Source organism: Megascapheus bottae, chromosome 21, assembly GCF_031878675.1.
Source record: "Megascapheus bottae isolate mThoBot1 chromosome 21, mThoBot2.hap1, whole genome shotgun sequence".
In the NCBI taxonomy this organism is placed as follows: Eukaryota; Metazoa; Chordata; class Mammalia; order Rodentia; family Geomyidae; genus Megascapheus; species Megascapheus bottae.
Genome location: NC_143529.1, coordinates 27,011,986 through 27,031,713, shown reverse-complemented (window position 1 = coordinate 27,031,713; position 19,728 = coordinate 27,011,986). Strand labels below are relative to the sequence as shown.

At 39.8% G+C, this 19,728-nt stretch overlaps 1 protein-coding gene across 1 annotated transcript in view; it reads left to right on the top strand.

Annotated features, from left to right (window-relative positions):
* Positions 1 to 19,728, top strand: part of Epha4 (EPH receptor A4) — a 147,560-nt gene that overhangs the window by 51,094 nt on the left and 76,738 nt on the right. The window contains exon 4 of the mRNA XM_090354898.1: positions 11,744 to 11,899. Within this exon, the coding sequence (XP_090211024.1) occupies positions 11,744 to 11,899 (156 nt within the window). The remainder of the gene's footprint in view (positions 1 to 11,743; positions 11,900 to 19,728) is intronic.

The window sequence follows — 19,728 nt, the reverse complement described above, 5'->3', positions numbered from 1 at the left end:
ACCTAGTAAAGGGTGAAATTTTTACATAATGAGTGAATCCACATAGACCCTGGGACCAAATGCAGATGGGGGAGGGGAAGAAAGAACAGCTGCTTCCTCTGTGCCTGTCTTTCCCCTGGCACTTGTCCTCTGAGGGTCTGTAATGAGTTGCTAGTCTTTATGGACCCCAAATATCAAAGGGTGAAGGAGACAATAGAAACTCATCAAAAAGCCTGATGCTCTGTGAAATGTCCCAGGGAATTGAAGTCCCTGTTAATAGCTCCTCATTTGCATGCCACGGCTGTGATTTGAGGGGCTATCAGGGTGCGAATTGATCCTTTATATGGCAGCAATTATTGAAAGCTTTCAGAACTATTTCCATGTATTTTTAGTCATTTTATATTTAAATTCAAGGCAGATGTAGACATTAGTTTTATTTTTATAAGCATGATTTAACATTTTCTGCATTAAGTTTAACATAAAGTATTCGTCTTTCTTGATTACTTTGTTTTCATTGTGGTCATTTGTGACTTTCAGTTTCCATTTCTTTCCTTCATGAATACAAATTTCAGTACACTAGGGCAACCATGTTTCCATATTCTTCATGACCTTAAAATTATTACAGTTTTTCAATTAAGTTCTCTATCTCTTTTATAACCTCAATAAGATCAGGGTGAAAAATCTAATTAATATTTTTTAAACCCAAAGTTTACCAAAGAAACTATGGATTATTGCATGAAATTGTTCTAGGAAAATGTTTATTGTCATTGGAGATTTGTGGGGGAAATCACATTATCAAGGGAAGAAAATACTCACAACATGTAAAGATCAGCTGTTGCCCTGAACAGTTTCCCAAGACAATATTGACATCCATGAGTTGTCCTTCTTAAATTGCAAAATTTGAATCATTTTAGTGGGAGAATCGGAAGAGTCCTGGAGTTAAGAATAGTGGATTTTTATTCAACAAATTAGGTACTCGGAAAAAAAAAGTAAAAACAAGACTGACACTGGTGGCTCATGCCTGTAATCCTAACAACTCATGAGACTGAGACCTGAGGATTGCAATTCAAAGCTAACCCATAACAGAAGAATCTAAGAGACTCTCATCTCTAGGAAAATACTTAGAAAAAGCCAGAAGTACTGCTGTGGATCAAGCCTTTATTAAAATAATCTCAGGGGGGCTGGGAGTTTGGCCTAGTGGTAGAGTGCTTGCCTAGCATGCACGAAGACCCGGGTTCGATTCCTCGGTACCACATACATAGAAAAAAGCTGGAAGTGGTGCTGAGGCTCAAGTGGTAGAGCTCTAGCCTTGAGAAAGTGCAAGGACAGTGCTCAGGCTCTGAGCCCAAGCCCAAGACTGGCAAAAAAAAAAAAAAAAAAGCTCAGGAATAGTATCCAGACCCTGAGTTCAAGCCCCAGGACCAGAATACATACATACATACATACCAGAATGCATGCCAGAATACATACATACATACATACATACATACATACATACATACGTACCAGAATACATACATGCATACATGTACATACATACATATATGCATTCATGCATTATGATTACAATTTGCTGTTGGAATTTTTCTAAGATTGTTACTCCATGAAATAAAAAATAATCATCCATTTGTTTCTTACTATGCCCACTGTGATTTATTACAAATTTGCTCACTGTCATTTTTATCTTAGGGACAACACACTATGTAACACCCCTTCCCTCTGCCTATCCACTCTGTGATGTGGAACAGAATTTCCTACCAAGTAGAAAAAATATCCAAGACTTTCCCTTCTACGCAAATATGAAGCTGGATTGCCTTCCTATTGAGCCCCAAAGAGCAAGGGCCCCAAATTTACCAATCAAGAGAAAAGAACTTCAGACATGGAGACCAGCACTCTTGGTTTCTATCACCCCAGTGCATGTGTGGAACAAGACTCATTTTAGGTTGTGCTTTTGACAGTGGGATTTTGTCTTGTGACAGAGCTGATTACTAATTTGCTTTCCTTCAGCGCTTAGTTGAACTTCTACTATTGAAGACCTCTCCAAATGTAGCCAATGGCCCTCCAAACAATTAGAGGGTCGAGATGAAAAAAACAATCAGCTATCCCTTGATTGTATTCTCATTTGTTTGTGTTCAATAATTTTTATGGAGTTAATTTAACTTGAGCAACCTTTATGTGGATTTCCTTCTGAGAGATTTACTGCATTTATGTGAATACCCATCTACATCTGACATTTTAGAATTACCCACCTATTTATGGGATTATACTGCATTCTGTTCATGAAAGAGCAAGGCAATTTTCAGCATAGATTTTTTTTCTGTCATTTTTTTCCTCCCTGTCTGTTTTTGTGAAAGCTAGCTCCTAGGTAAGAGGGGAAGTAATTGAAGGAGATGGAGGGTGGAAAATAGAACTGGATTGCTAGAGGAGGTGTGCTTTATAAGCTATTGGTGGAAAAGAGAAACCTCAAAAACTCAACCCAGTAATTCATTTAATTTAAAATATGTATTTATATTACTTTTTTCATAAAAATACCTGATACTCAGATTTTCCTATGTCTAGTAAATAAGCTATACATGCTACCAGCCAGAATTCAATCTGATTTTCTGCCTTATGTTACTAAAGAGAAATAAGATTATAATGTACAAGTTACCACATAGTATTTTAGAAATTCTAATTCAGTATTATTTAAAAATACAACATTTGAATAACATTGAAATATATTAGATATCCAGTTACACTAGAAATCACAAGTAAATGACCTTTGTTATGATAACTAATTTTGTGTGTGTGTGTGTGTGTGTGTGTGTGTGTGTGTATGTGTGCACATGCTGGTATTGGGGTATTGGGACTTGAACCCAGGAACTCAGGCTGAAGTTTACTACTTGGGGCCACAGATCTACTTTCAGCTTTTTGCTGGTTCATTTGTCATAAAACCTGGTTAACTTTTTTGCCCAGACTGGATTTGAACTGCAATTCTCAGATCTCAGCTTTCTGAGTAGCTAAAATTACAGGCGTGAGTCATCAATATCTGACTGGAAATTTAGGTAGTTAAATGCTTTGCTCAAACTCATATATCTAAGAACCAAATTCAGGTCTCTATGACTCCAGGTCTAAGATTAGGCCTTTCTCTTTATAACCTTACTGCCCTTAGTATAAATTAAGCACAGATTAAAAAGATGGCAAGTGGGATTAGTAGATAGGAAATAATTGTTGCCATTCTCCCCCCAAGAACTTATGTCCCAAGAATCTTACCCTTTATAAACGGATGTCTGGTATAATCCGTTATAAACATAATTAAAATAACCAAATGAAATAGTTCAATTGTATGTGAACCTTTGTGTCTCCCATCTTCTCTCCCAAAAACTTTCCTAAATAATTTCTGGATGCTGCTAGAGATATGCACTGGGTAACTGCATCCAGAATAACTTAGGTGATTTTATATCAGTTACTCAAATGTATACACAAGGAGAGTAAACCTTACTGTCAATGGCATAGACTTGAATTTCTGCACTTTAGAGCATGCTAAAAATCCCAAAGCTATTAACTTACTTATTTAGTAAGTTTTTAAGTCATTAAGATCTACACCTCTGAACTTTCTCTCAAGGAAATAGACATGTGTGAAATCAAATGAACAAGAATTACTTATGCCGTTTTATAGCTGTAAAACACAGCAACTAAAGACAACTGTGATAAATTCATAGTTTTTCTAGCAGAGCACAACAGTCTATTCCATTTTTCCTTTTTTTTTTTTTTAAGATAGATATTGGGATTTGTGCACCTGCCGCTCTTAACTCCAAGAATCAAGTGATCTTCCCTTTTCAGCCTCCCAATGATGGGAACTACAGATGTGGGCCATTGGGCCAGGCCTCCTTTGAAGGAAACCTTTAGCATCGTTATGCATGAACGTTGCCTCATTTCCTTTCGTAATAGTCCCTTTTACAACATTGGTGGTATTACAGGGCACACTGACATTTGTTTGACAAATAAATCACACTTTACTAGGAATATATCTATTCTTTATATTTCAAAAATATCACTTGTTCCATGCCAATGCTAAGACATTTTACTCTCCTGATCATAATTTAGCCCTGTAGCATTTGGATATTAGAAAAAAAATAATACGATAAAAAAGAAGAGTGAGGAAAAGAGTTTATTTGCATTACACTGTGAATTCTTTACTTTGGATTGTTCACCACTGGGAATGGTTCTTATTGGACAATTTCTGGTCCAACAAGGTTCCCATCAACCTCAGAGTTCATAAGAAATGAAAATTCTCAGGCCTTATCAGAAAATCATGGACTTGGATTGGGACCTAACAATATCTTTAAATCCTTTAGATCTGAGAAGATCTGCAGTTAGAAAATGAAGACTTGGGGTCAGGAGCATGATCTAGTGATAGAGTACTTGCTTAATTTGCATGAAGCCCTGGGTTCCATTTCTCAGTATCTCATACACAGAAAAAACAACAACAACAACAAAAAACAGAAGTGGTGCTGTGGTCCAAGAGATAGAGCACTAGCTTTGAGAAGGCTCAAGGACAATGCCCAGGCCCTGAGTTCAAGCCCCAGGACTGGCAGAAAAAAAAGAAAGAGAGAGAGAGAGAGAGAGAGAGAGAGAGAGAGAGAGAGAGAGAGAGAGAGGGAGGGAGGGAGGGAGGGAGGGAGGGAGGGAGGGAGGGAGGGAGGGAGGGAGGGAGGGAGGGAGGGAGGGAGGGAGGGAGGGAGGGAGGGAGGGAGAGAAAGAAAGAAAGAAAGAAAGAAAGAAAGAAAGAAAGAAAGAAAGAAAGAAAGAAGTCGAGAAGAGAAAATGAAGACTTGCCCTCCCAGCTCATCTTGGTCCACATTATCTTCTTTTTAAAGGTTGTCTTTTGGTCAGCTAAGGTCCCAGTGAGAGTTTATGCATACTCACCACACCCTATCCCTTCATGGCTCCATCTTTTGTCACTCTTAAACCTGTCTTTTCTGGCACATACCTGACTTGGGCTTCAGAGGGAGTGAATCTTCTTCACCAAGCAGGCAAAATTTGTCTAGGAGAGTCATCAGTGTGAAGCATTTCTAATGCTTCTATGGGTGTCCAATGATTTAAATGCTCAAAAGCCAAACACCAGTTTCATTCTTTTACCACTTACATAAATGTAAACAGTCCTGGCTCTGAACTCGCACGAAAAAGAGAAACTTAAATCAATGTAAACTGAAAATTCATCAATATGTAGACTCAGACTTTTGAAGAGTGTAAAAGTAATTATTCCCAAAGTAGTGTAAGGGTGTCTTTGAAATTAGGCTACATTATTTAATCATAAAAAAATAATCATTTATTTACTATAGTACTGAGTAAAATCAGTTCTTCCCATGATATTGTTGGTGGAAAGTTTCGCAATTTAACAGTGAGTGAATCCTCAGTATTGAACTTTGTGGCACTGAGGGGTGACAGATCCGGGGTTGTGGAGTCCACATTTGATTGATATATCCCAATAAGGAACTGTGGGGTTAGGCATTCATCTTAAAAAATGAACATGTCTATCTTGATCCAAGTTTGGCAAAGTACAACCCCCGGAGCCCAATCTGGCTTGCAAGACTTTTTTTTTTTTTTTTTTTTGTATCTTCTGGGAGCTAATAATGTTTTTATAGATGACATTTGCAATTGATTTGGTAATGGGGAACACTTTTCTTTGAACACTAATTAAGTGAAATGTTATGTCCTCAATAAAGAGTTCCATTCTGCTCATTAGTAGATGTTAAAAAAAAGTAATTAATTGTCACTATTATAGTTGAGTTCCTTCAGTGAAAAAAGTGATAGAAATTTGTTTTCTGTTTGGTTACATAGGACCCGTATAGTATCCTTGTTCTTGCTGTTGCCTACAAACCTGTGTTATTTACTATGTGGTTCTTTATAGCACAGGCTCTTCCAACAATCTATTTTTCAGTTACTTTCAATCCATAGCAATAGGCTGGATATGGAAGAGAGGTGTGGGTGTGTTAGCACTTGGTTACATTTTGTTCCATCATGGAAACAGCTTCCCTTTGCTGTAACAGCTGCCCATCTTCACACTTTAGTTGGAGATGGAGAAGTCATATGGCCTGGGCAAGTCCTATGGTCTCGGCAAGAAAACCAACCCGTATATTTCCAAATCTTTAACTGCATGCCTCAGTTTCCCCATCTGTACTATGAGAGACCTACTGGTTAATGTTCATAGCTTCCCTAAACATCCTTGGGGCTTGCCCATTTTTATTAAAAATGTCAGATATCAATCCTCTTTGCCAGAAAGCTTTCTTTTCCCAGAATTTATTCTTACATTATTAATATCATGAATAGTTTCAGAAGTGAACAATTAATTAGAGCACTAACTTGTTATGAAGGCCCTTAAATATCTTGGCTATTTCTAAAATAAAACCTACTGAATAGGCTATGTTCCCAAGACACAGAAAATAGAGTCCCCCCCCACTGAGTCTGTTTGGAAATGTGTGTCTACTATCGGATCCTCGTGATGAGATTAGAGATACCTTCAGGCTTCCCGAGCCAAATATTCCTGGGGGACCAGTTTGCATAAATGCTTCAGATTTCTCCCAGACAATCACCACTGAAATTTCACTTATGACCTAGCTTCAGGAGACTCCATATTAACATGTTTGTTACCAGGAAAGTAATTTTTAACCCTCTGTTAGAATACACTTTTAACTCAAATTAGGTTTTGCAAAAATAGATAGCTGAATAAAAGCAGTATTATAAACCGAATGGATTCTGTGTGGGTTTTTAAAAAACGTCAGTGAGTGATGAAGGTATTTCCCCATCACTTGCAATACCTCTGTGTGTGTGTGTGTGCACGAAAACCTGTCCTAGAGCTTACCCTGAACCTGGGTGCAGTCTACTACGTGAGCCATAGCCCGACTTCTGGCTTTTAGGTGATTCATTGAAGATAATAGGGTCACAAACTTTGCTGCCCAGACTTTGAACCAGGATCTTCAGATCTCAGCCTCCTGAGTAGATGAGATTACATGAGTGAGCCACCAATGCCTAGCTAAGCCCCTGTGTTTATGAATTCACATAGCTCTGCTGAAGAACTCTTTGTAGGGCTCAGTACCCTAGCCTCTAAGCTGCATTGTCCAGCAAAAATGCAATGTAGTCTTCATTCGTAATTAAAAAACTGTGGCCACACTGGAAAATATTTTTTAAAAAAGAGCTGGAATAGTTAATGGTACAATTAATTTTGTATTTAAAGTATTACTACATTAATTACTTCACTTGCATAAAATTATTATGATGGAACTGCGTGCCCATGGCTCATGCTGGTAAACCTGGCTACTCAGGAGGCTGAGATCTGAGGATCGCAGTTCAAAGCCAGCCAAGGCAGGAAAGTCCTTGAGACTCTATGTCCAATTAATCACCAGAAAGCTGAAAGTGGCACTGTGGTTCAAGTGATAGAGTGCTAGCCTTGAGCAAAAGAGCTCAGGGACACAGTGCCCAGGCCCATAGTTAAAATCCTATGATTAACAAACTAACTAACTAACTAACTAAATAAATAAATAATAAAATTATTGTGATGTACTTGTGGGGGGTTCTGAGCCTTTGAAACCCACTGTCTATGCCCATCACTTATCTGTCTGTGCTCTAGACGCTGCTGTGAATAGTTACTGAATAGCAAGCGTAGTTATGGAATATCTTTAACCAGAATAAAGGGCTAAAACACATAAAACATTTTTTGCTGAAGATCAGTCCTAACTATAATAAAGTAAAATTTTCAGGTGAACATAAACATTATATTTAGACTGACTTCAATTTATTTAACAGTGGTCCTTGAAGTTACTTAAAGCCCTGGGTTTCTTCATCTGAACAATAGGTGTTATTTATTATCTTAACCAAGTTCATGAACGGTTTTGGAAATTAAATGAAATATCATGGGCAAACACAATAAATATCCAATGGATGCTTGGCAGGTTGGCATTGCTATTGCTATGACTAGATGATCTATAAAGACAATTGTGTGCAATCAATTATTATATAATTCCTAAAATGGGAAAGAGTGGTTTCTATAATAGGCAGAAACCTTAAAAATGTGCTGGGCGCCGTGGCTCATGCCTGTAATCCTAGCTACTCAGAAAGCTGAGATCTGAGGATTGCGGTTCAAAGCATGCTCGGCACTAAAGTTCATAAGACACTTACCTCCAATTAACCACTAGAAAACGGGAAGTGGGGCTGTGGCTGAAGGGGTAGGGCAGTAGCCTTGAGCTGAAGAACTCAGGGACAGCTCCCATGCCCAGAGCTCAAGCCCTATGACCCACAAAACCAAACCAAAACAAAACTTAAAAATTAACCTTGCTGCCTAGTGTGGTGGCTCACACCTATAATCCTAGCTATTCAGGAGGCTGAGACCTGAGGATCTTGGTTCAAAGCCAGCCCAGACACTAAAAAGTCTGTGAGACTCTTATTTACAATTAATCACCAGAGAACCAGCTCCTCCTTCTTTTCCTCATCCTGCAGAAAAGTAAAGCAATTAAGGCAAAACTCAAGGAATTGAATGCAATTTTTTCTGCTGATATCATGTGATTTTTCCCACAATGATTTAGTCTTTGGCCTCTACCTTTGTACCCTATCCAGTACAGCCCTACTAGGAAAAGGCGTGGAGAAGGATGTTTCTAGAAGGAATATGTTCAACTTGCTTATGAAGTCATCAGTGTTCAGAGTTACCATGTCCCAGTTCTCAAACAAAGGAGGATGATGGGAAACAATCATGCGTGTCAATGTGATGAGGGGCTTTGTAGACAATGAAAGAGATGGTGGAAAGCTTAAGATACAAGTGAACTAGTGAGTAAAGGCAGGATGTATTTACTCATTTCACACCAAATCCTGGAAGGCTGTGAACCACGCAGAGCAAAGAAATATAGTGAACCATTAATTTAGCAGGTCATTTTGAATGTTGGCAGCAAAATGGCTGTGTGTGTGAAAAGCCACTACTATATTTTGAGAGTGCCTTTCTACGAATCCTGAAATATTAATAATGTGGTCTTAATGTAGTTGAAGACAAAAGAATGTGTTGAGGGAAGCAAGGGCACAAGGACAATTTGATATTTTCTGCATGTGCTTATAGAAGTGAAAAAATAGATCAGCGACATTCAATTTTCCCAATTGGTATAAACTTCTGTATTTCCCTGATGAATTTATACCCATTTATTGTTGGTAACTGGTTAACACCAGCTTCAAGGAAAAAGAGAGGGAGAAATGTAGACTTGCAAGTATTTTTTCCCTTTGATTCATATAATGAATACACTGAATTTCTGAACTCTTTAACAAATCAGAAGAAACATCCTCCAAGGTGGTTATTGTAAACTGAAAAGTCTAGGTTTGAGACTAGAGGGTACCTTATAATCGCTGGGGAACTAAGAATACTTTTGCTTCATTTGTGTGTATGTGTGTGATGCTGTTAGGAGAATGAGTCTATTTTCTCATCTGATAAAAGATATCTACCTAATCCAGAAGGTCTACCCTCCTTTAGTGTGTGTGTGTGTGTGTGTGTGTGTGTGTGTGTGTGTGTGTATGATGGTGATCTGTCATTGGTTCATTTCTGTCAATCCTAACCCTCCACTCCAAACAAATTATTTTAAGTTTTAATACTTGACCAAAGGATAGAAAACATGTATTAGCCAGAGCCATGCAGAATTCTTTTTAAAATTTCTTCTGCCATGTTGGCAGTCTTGGCACAAGTCCATTGCAGTTGGATTCGCCAAGGGTGACTCTATACATAACAGACAGGACTTGGTGGCCATGTGCAAGGGTTCTCTGTGTTTGATGTGGGATGGTCAGGCTTGACTCCCACATCCCCCACGCTTCCTCCTGTTACAGTCTGGGTTTCTGAACTGAATGGAAACTCAGGGCCATCTTAAGCGTGACAGAAAAGGCCCCTTGCAAGTTGAACCTTATCTAATTATGCTATGTGTATAAACCTGAGACGCATAAATCTTGGTCACTGGAGCAACTTGTTTTTCTAAGATGCTTTGGTCCAGTGAAAGACGAAAGCAAATAAAGGAGAGATTGATCTCCGAGCACTTTTATTGTTGGTGTTCCACACATCATAAAGTTTGGGCTCGTTAAAGGAAATTCCATAAACAACTTTAGTTAATAAGAGTGAAGTAACTGTGTGCCTCTCCGAGCTCCTGCTAAACTCCCCCTTCCACTTTCCATCACGAAGGTACAATGAAAAGAAGAAAATGACATGAGGATATGCCAGAGATAGGGGCTGGATGGGTGCTTTTTAGACCATTTCAGTTTCCATACAATCTGATGGGTTTCTGGCATCATGGGTCTCTTGGTGTTAGGCTAATGGCAAACATCCAGTGGGTCCTTTACCCAGCTGGTGGTTTTGATGGCATATGACATAGAACAGACAGGATAAATGGTAAGAAGTGGGAGTGAATGAATACTGTTAAAAGACTGTGGGTCCATCAGTTATTTACATTTAACATGTTCATTTTTAATGGCTGTTACCTCTGAATTGGATGGTTGATAGCTAGCATCCATCAGGTTGCATGTTGAGAGGTGATTGTGGAGAACATAGCTGTTACACTATTAATAATTTTTATTATCAGGTTTCAGGGTGTGATTGAATTTTTCCATGTTAGTAAAAAAAAATCCTCAGTGTCCGTGTGATGTTTATAGAAGATGACGTCATGGAAGGGTGTTGGGTACATGAAGAACTATATGACCCGTGTTCTCTGAACAGGCCTCTTGGGACTGAGAGGCAGGGAGGCTGAGAAATGGAGGAAGAAGGAAAATAGGGGGGTTTTGATTCACTTTAAAATGAACATGAAGTATTTTATGACTTCTTTTTTTTTTTTTTTTTTGCCAGTCCTGGGCTTGAGCTCAGAGCCTAAGCACTGTCCTTGGATTTTTCTCAAGGCTAGAGCTCTACCACTTGAGGTACAATATGGTACCAAGAAATTGAACCCAGGTCTTCGTGCATGTTAGGCAAGCACTCTACCACTAGGCCAAACTCCTGGCCCCTATATTCTGACTTTTAAAGGGAAAGAAAATGCTTTTCACATATTTCTGTTATTTATTGCTAGTAGTTTTTATTGCTCTGCTCTCAAATCTTAGCCCTTGCCTTTCAGATGCTTGTCTTTTGTATTTTCTTGTTTTGTTTTGTTTCTTTCTGTAGCTATAATTAGGAAATGATCACTGGCCATTGTTCTGCTGTTGTTTTTTTTTTGTTTGTTTTGTTTTGTTTTTGTTTTTTAAAGACCAAGCTCTCAGATTCTCCAAAACATGTAACTTAACAGTTCAGGCTTTGTGAGGAGAACACTTTGAGTCAGAGCTGGGTGCTGACACTTACCAGACCCATGGTCTAATATTAGGAATCACCTGCTGGAGAATGGACTTCCTGGTTTCTAAGGTAAAAGGAATAGGAGTGCTTTCGGAAAGAGGCTGTAGTAAGCATGAAATGAGATCTTGCATACAAGGGCCACCCAGCCTCTAGAGCAGCATTCAGTCAACTTTAGATGTGTTTATGCGATTGGATCCCACCACAATGAAGACAGTGTCTTCCAAGGGGGCTCCTTGCGTTCATCTAACAAGAAGTGGTAATGTTCCTTAGAGAGGAACTGTGGCCAATGGATGTTTTGGTTTGCTTTGCCCTGACCTCAAATGTGGTGATCATTCATGATTGGCGAACACACTGTCCCTTTTTTTTCTCTGAATCAAGAAAATGCCTTCCCGTTTTCCTGCTGTCACCACCATGGTGTAAATGTGTTTGTTTTTCTTTTTTCCTTCCCTGTAGCTTGCAAAATTGGATATTACAAGGCTCTTTCCACGGATGCCACCTGTGCCAAGTGTCCACCCCACAGCTACTCTGTCTGGGAAGGAGCCACCTCTTGCACCTGTGACCGGGGCTTTTTCCGAGCTGACAATGATGCTGCCTCCATGCCCTGCACCCGTAAGTTGTTTGCATGTCTCCTGTTTCTTCTCTGCCAGTGGTTTGCATATCCACCCAGCAGAGTACTGCCAACTTCTTCTCCCAGGATAACCATGCAGGGGGCAAATTAGATCAAGCATGCAATCTTCCTCAGTCGTAACAGGTGAAATACTTAAGAAAAGAAAGCATCTTTTACCCTTTCTGGTTGCCTTCGCCTTCAAAATATGCACAGCTGCCAACCACCGATATTGTGGAGCAGAGATTGAGTGTTCAGAGCTGTCTGACAGTGTAATTAGAGCTCAGATTGGAATTTATAAATGGCTTTGCTATTGCTTGAGGAGACTCAGGTAGAGGACATGGTTTGGGAATGTGGTTTCAGGGGAGGGAGACAGCTCAGCATACACTGAGGTCATTGCTCTGATGCCATTATAGTCCTTCCTTCTTTCCTCACAGTTTTGTATGCATAACACATAGGTCCAGGTCCTAATAAATGCTTGTTTAATGGTAGGCACTTAATGAATGTGGGCTAATGAGTAGATGAGTCCACCAAGCTTGGTGTGAATGGGAGTAGAGAAATCTCATACTTTGTTTAGACAAGATTCCTAGATGTCACCATTCCTGTCATGTACATTCCAAGCTCTCCACAGACTCTGAGACGCCGGGCTGGCAATAATGGACCTGTATTGTATGTATGTGTGTGTGTGTGTGTGTGTGTGTGTGTGTGTATACACATGTATACATGTGTACATGCATGCATGCAAATGTGTATGTATATATGAGATGAAGCTTGTGTTTCTGGAGACCAGATTAGTGTTGCAATGCACAAAGTCAACAGGCTTTGAGTTTGTTTCTAGCTGAGTGTTTTTTTCAGTGGCTTACTAAGTATCTGCCAAAGGAGCAGTTTTTCCATGTGAAGGATGGGGTTAATAATCACACAAAGTGAATAGATACTTGGAACTGAAGTGTTCAAGATTGTGTTTCTGTGTGTGTGTGTGTATGTGTGTGTGTGTGTGTGCACACAAGTATTTGGATTGGGGAATATTTGCCCATACATGAAATACCTTGAGGATGAGACCCAAGTCTAAACATGAAATGAATTTGTTTTATATATACCCTATTCATACAGCCTAAAGGTAATTTTAGACAATATTTTTAGTGAGCCTGTGTTTTGACTACTACCCTATTACATGGCATGAGGTGTAGAGTTTTCCTTTTATGGTGTCATGTACAAAACAATCCTCCTTGATAAATTTTGGCTTTCATTCTCATTATGGCTATTATCATTCTGTTCCTTACCTACTACAAATTGCATGTTGCCTGGCCTAGGGCCAGCATCGCTGCATATAGCTTTCTCTGGAGTTTGAGCAGTGGGAGGTGTGAGCTACTGTGTAGCTCGGTTAGTTACCCCCTTTTAAAGGCCACCTCAAACTTGTGCTGGAATTGCTGCTATCCTGGGATTGATACAACCATGAATAATTATAATGACAAGTTAAAAATAATACCTAGGGCCAGGAGTTTGGCCTAGGTTTGGCACTCTGCTGAGTGCTTGCCTAGCATCCACGACGACCTGGGTTTGATTCCTCGTTACCACATACCTAGAAAAAGCCAAATGTGGTGCTGTGGCTCAAGTGGTAGAGGCCTTGAGAAAACCCAAGGACGTTGCTCAGGCCCTGAGTTCAAGCCCAGGACTGGAGAAAAGAAAAAATACTTACATACAGCATACATACACACACACACACACACACACACACACACACACACGCATGCATGCATGCATGTATGCATGCATACCTAGGTCATTTATTGGCTAAGAACTTCTAGCAGGCATACCTAGGTTATTTATTGGCTAAGAACTTCTAGCAGGCAACTTTCAGAGTCCACAATGTGGTGTCTTTGCTTAATAGACCAGGGAACTACTGGCTCAGAGACATGAAATGAAAGCATAGCACAGACCATATTCCATCTTAGTAGCAGAACTGTGCAACCTGAACATTCACAAGTCCTGGGTTCCAGAAGGTTGTCTTGCCTGGTTTTTCAGATGCAACAGAAACTTCAAGAGGTAAGGCATATAGAAAGCTAGCCTTACCTTATGCATCACCATCAAATGGAAGATTCCTTTAGCACTTTCTTTTCCTATTCCTTCATGAGATTGAAAGTCCTTTCTTTCTATAGGTGACCACTTTCATTTAACCTGTTCAAGTCTTGACATTTTCTTCTGTGCTACCTTTTGTGTGATTAGTTTTGTAATGTACTTCCTGCTCCTGACCAACACGTTTCTTGTGTTGGGAATTTGGGACAAAATGGCAAAATCAAGGGGGACTGCTTTGAGCTGACATTCTGAGAGTTCTTTATTTCAGGTCATGCAAACTTTCTACAATGAGCCTTCTTCCTGCTGAGGGTTTTTTGTTTTTTGTTTCTTTCGCCAGTCCTGGGCTTGAGCTCAGGGCCTGAGCATTGTCCTTGGACGTTCTCAAGGCTAGAGCTCTACCACTAGGCAAGTACTTTAACACTAGGCCAAACTCATGGCCCCTAGATCTTATTTTTTAATCAACTCTACTGTTCTTATTTTTTTTAATTTGTTTTATTGTCATGGTGATGTACAGAGGGGTTACAATTATATATGTAAGATAGTCTTTCTTTTTTTTGCGGGGGAGGCAATTCTGGGGCTTGGACTCAGGGCCTGGGCACTGTCCTTGAACACAAAGGCTAATGCTCTGCTACTTGAGCCATAGTGCCACTTTTACGGCTTTTTCTGAGTATGTGGTACTAATGAATTGGACCCAGGGCTTCATGCATGCTAGGCAAGCACTCTACTACTCGGCTATGCTCCTGTCCCTTGAGTATATTCTCTTATTGGCTATTGTTAACCCCTGCCTTGCTTTTCTCCCACTTTCCCTCCCCTCACCCTCCCAAGTTGTATTGTCTTGTGTATATTATCCTTTGTTTCACCATTTTGTTGTCCCCTTTCTCTTCCTTAATTCAAATAAATGTATATACAATACACCAGATACCAAAATTAGATTCAGTGACATGTTAGTGAGGTTCTGATTTGCTTTCCCTGTATGGAAGACTGCTGTGGTTAAAAGAGCCTTTGGAGTTCAATACATCTCTAAGAAGTAATTTGTTAGTTTTATCATGAGGGTAGAAGTAAAAGAAAAAAGAGAAAATATTGACTGTTACCATATGATGGAGGTAAGCAAACTGTTTAAAATTTTGTGTGATTTTTGTTGTTGTGGTGGTGGTGGTGGTTGATTTTTGCATTCTTCTAAGATTGTTTTCTTAAGGTTAGAGGGGAAAGAAGGTTTTTTTTGGTTTTTGGGCTTGGGGTTTTTTTTGAGCCACAAATCTCTGCACCCATACAAGAGTGGATGCTTTCTTTCCTGCGCTTTGAACGCCACTGTAGTTTTCTGCTCCCAGGTGGTAACTGCATCCCACCAAACCTGGTCCCCAGGAACCACAGATTCAGTCAGTTAATCAGAGTGCTGGCTCCAACCACTAATCAAATCTGTGACAAGCAGAGTACTTAATTTCTTTAAGCCCTAGTTTCCTTATCTAAAAAATGCATTCTCATATCTATGTAAAGATAGGAAAGATGGATTTCCATTATCTATTGCAAAGGTCTAGCACAAGGTAGTGATTTAATAAATGTTTGATCTCTTTCTTTTTAATCTCCATCTGGTCACTTCCTTCCTTCCCCAGGCCTCCTCCACAGCAGGTCGCTAATGCAATTCCTGGGCTCTCTATCACTGATTTGCACCCTTGATTACACAATTAAATTACATGGTTGGCCACATTGCAAGGCTGGAGCTCTAGAGACAGGAGTCAAAAACATCAATATTTTCAAAAACTGGCCCATGAATTCTCTTGTACCATCAAGATTTAGACCCCCCTCTCTACAGTTATCATTTTTCAACCACACGAGTCACATGACTTCCTTTGAGAAAGGAGTAGTCAGGGTAATGACCCTACTTTGCTAATTGCTATGCATATTGATGTGTCAGGAAGTAGAATCAGAATCTAGTAGTCCATGGCTCTGCTCTCTTCCTTCCTTCCTTCCTTCCTGTTGAATATAGTGGACCTCTGTGGTCCAGTACACTAACCACTAGGTAGCCATTAAAACATAAAGTCACATCCATTCAATTTAACATTTAGTTTCCTACTTTGGCTGGCTGCTTTTGAGGGGCTGTGGAATCCCCTGGGGTTACTGGAGATGGTGCCCAGGAGAGATTTCTGTCATGGTGGAAAGTTTCTCTTGCACCATGCTGCAGCAGACACTTTAACAGGTGGGACAATGGGAGTTTCTCAGAAAGTCCCTTGTTCAGATAACCTTTGAAATGATCTTTCTCATCCTCCACTTTATCAGATTCTCTTGACAAAAGGTGGAAAGGAGCATAAACATCAGGGGACCCTTTCAAACTGACTCCAGCCCCCAATCAGTCCTTTGCAGTTGGTTAAGCCAGGTGACAAACCCAATTCCCTTGTGCTGACAGCCATGATAATCAGGCACCTTCTTTGTTCATTATGCTGTCTTTAACCCCAGCATTTCTATGCAGCCCAGCATTTAGGGATCGCTCACTGTGACGGCACACTAATGAAGAAATAAAACACACTCTAAGACTCATTCTTCTAGCCAAAGAGAGACTCTGCTCCACTGGCTTGTAAAATCAGGTTTTTGTTCACGTGGAGAACGATTAGACCAGGTGAACACAAGGAGCATCAGCTAATTTAGAAGGAGACGCCTAGATGTTCACACCATCCACAAGAATTCCATAAGAAATAAGCTCTCCTTTCAGGAGTACGTGGGATGGAGCCACGTTACCTTCCCGTGAATGTGGCTGGGATGTTTCAATGGAAGCATTACCTGAATATTTTCAGGAAAATAGCCCTTACCTGGTTAGAAGAAGAAGGATTTTACAGCACTTTCTTCTCCATCAGTACTAGAACCTGGGGCTTTGTACACATTTGGCAAGCACAGGCAACCCTTTGCAAATTTTGAGACTGGGGCTTCCTGAATGGCCCAGACTGACTTTGTGATTCATGCTATCACTTCAGATTACGAGCACAGGCCAGATTACAGGCATGTACCACCATGCTCCTACAGAAGAGTACTTCTTAGTCTACGAGAAAATCATTTAGTAAGTTGTTGCCCTTTGCCTAATATTATGATGTATTTCTACCATATCGACAGGTGACGTGGATGCTGCTGGCATGTAAATCACCTATCCTCAGGCAAAGAAAGATTAATTCCCTGCCTCATGGCAGGGATTCACAAAACCCCTTTCAAGACTGTAACTTTCAGTCTCTTTAGATCACTGCTGACTCTAGAAAGACCTTTCAAGTGTTCCAAATATTTTCCTTTTGGGGAAATTGAGTATTTCATTTGTCTCTTAGATGTAGGAAAAAAAAATATCTCTTTGTTTTGGGGGCACCTGTACTCCATATTTTTTTAAATTTTTATTTATTTGTTTTTATTTTTTGCCAGTGTGGGCCTTGAACTCAGGGCGTGAGCACTGTCCTCAGGCTTTCTCAAGGCCAGAGCTCTACCACTTGAGCCACAGCACCACCACTTCTGGCTTTTTTTCTGTGTATATGGTACCGAGGACTTGAACCCAGGTTTTTGTGCATGCTAGGCTAGCACTCTACCACTCTACCGCTAGGCCAAACTCCTGTCCCTGCATTTTTAAGATTTTTTTTAAAATTGTTCTTTGTTCTGCTCTTTTTATTGTTTCTTTCCTCATTCATTCATTGCTGGGACTTGAACTCAGGGCTTGAACTCTCATTTGGCTTTCCTTTCGAGACTGTTTAATTGGAGAAAGGAAGCTTTTTCTTGTCCATGCTGGCTTAGAACTTAGATCCTCAGATCTCAGCCTCCTGAGTAGCTTCTCCAAGCCCTTTGGTTCTTTATTGCCAGAGATGAGTAAGGAGCAGGATCCTTTGAAACATCTAATTGGTCAAGAAAGGGATGTAGTGTTCAGGCCACTTTGCCATCGGGGGTCATCTCCCTTTAGCTAAGGAGTCCCATTGATGGAGGGGTTTTGATTTCATAAATCCTCTTTGAGTGGGAATTTTGGACTGTTTCATTAATGAAATGAGCACCTTTTACATGTCAGTCTCCTCTTCTCATTTCTTGTAATTCCATTTCCCCTAGGTCTAGAACATGGGTCCAGTCTACAGGGTCGGGATGAATCCTTTACATCCAAGATGGGATGGCTTTTGAATATAAATGTCTCACAGAATTTTCCTTCCCAGGCTGGCTTTGAACCTTGATTTTCAGATCTCAGTCCCTGAGTAACTAGGATGACAGGCGTGAGCCACTGGATCCTGATTCTTCATAGCTGGTTAAATGTTCTTAGTGAGGAAAAAGCTTTTTCATTACTGAGAGGCCCAGTGACTTTGCAACTTCTTTCTGTATTTCAAAATGTACCAGAGAAAATGCGTTATGAAGGGAGTTATTAACATGGTAGATCTGGAAGGGAGGTGGAAGAGGGTGAGTGGGGCTAATTTGTTATTTTGTTGCCTTTTCTTAGCACATTTCCCTGAGTGGTTTTCTGTATTTTTCAATTGGAAATCTGTCTTTGGGCAGATTTGCTCTTTTATTTAACTTGTTTGATGAAACTTATTAGGGTATCTTGATGGGGAGCACTTGATGAGTGAGAGATTATGACTTAGATTGCCAGCTTGAAGGGCCTTCCACAAATCTGTCTCCCAGTAAAGGGGACTTGAATAATTCCAAGTGCTATGCCAAACAAACAAAGAGTGATTGATTGATACTTCGACGTGGCCTAAAATATTCCCAAATTGCAGCTTTTAAGACAATTTATAGTGGAGCTTAGAGCTAATGAGGGCAAATTTACCAAGATCTATGACGAAAGGTCCTGATGTGAGAAAGCTTTTCTTCTGCCGGCTTTAGCCTATCAAGAAATTGAAATCGCTGAGCTCCAAACAGCAAACATCGCTTACTTTGTCTTTACTTTACCGTTTCTAATTGAATGCAGCGTGCTGCTGTTATTTCCTCTAGAAAGTGTATTGTTTTAAAATTCCCATTTCAGTTCTATTACTCAAAGCCCTCGCGCCTAATGCTTTCTGACAGTTATCAACATAATGAACCATAATGAAATGATGAGCAATCTTCAGTGGAAACCCAGTGTCAATCCCAATCGTGCAGTGTGACTGTGTTGTTAAAATCTGAATGCAAATTAAAGTTACATCGTCCTTACTCTCCTCCAAGGTCAAGAGGATAGACTTTTCTTTTTCTTTATCCACCATCACCCCCCTCTTTTTTTTTTTTAAGTGCTTTAATTTGGAAAATATTACATCCATTTTCAAAGAAGCTCTTCTTGAAGGTGCCCCTTATACTCTGCTCTCTTTTCTCCCCTAAAGATTTACTTGTTTAACTGTCGGGCTAAGGGATTTGGGGAGAGTGTCTATAGTGAGGCTTTGATTTATAAACCGTAGGATAAAAGATAGGGTTCAGCTTCAAGTGAACTATGATTTCGTTCTACCCCAGAGCATATATCCTTTAGAGTTTTTCCTTCAGAGTTCAAGTAGGTAATAATATAAGAATAGGAGAGAGGTTGGTTGCATAGAACGAGTCTGTGAATTCACAAGTTAATCATATATGATTAAAGAGTAAACACAAGGACCAGAATTTCCTAAGTGTTGCTAGTGACAGTGTTTGAGTAGATGCAGTTGATTGATATCCGAATATTTCATCATTCATTCAATCAATTATTTTGTGAATAGATATGTTTGAACTAACAGTGACTACCAGATCTCCAGGGAAGTTTTGTGCTCTGTGGCATGTTGCAAATCTTCAATGCAATAATATACAGTTTCATTCTGTATTTTAT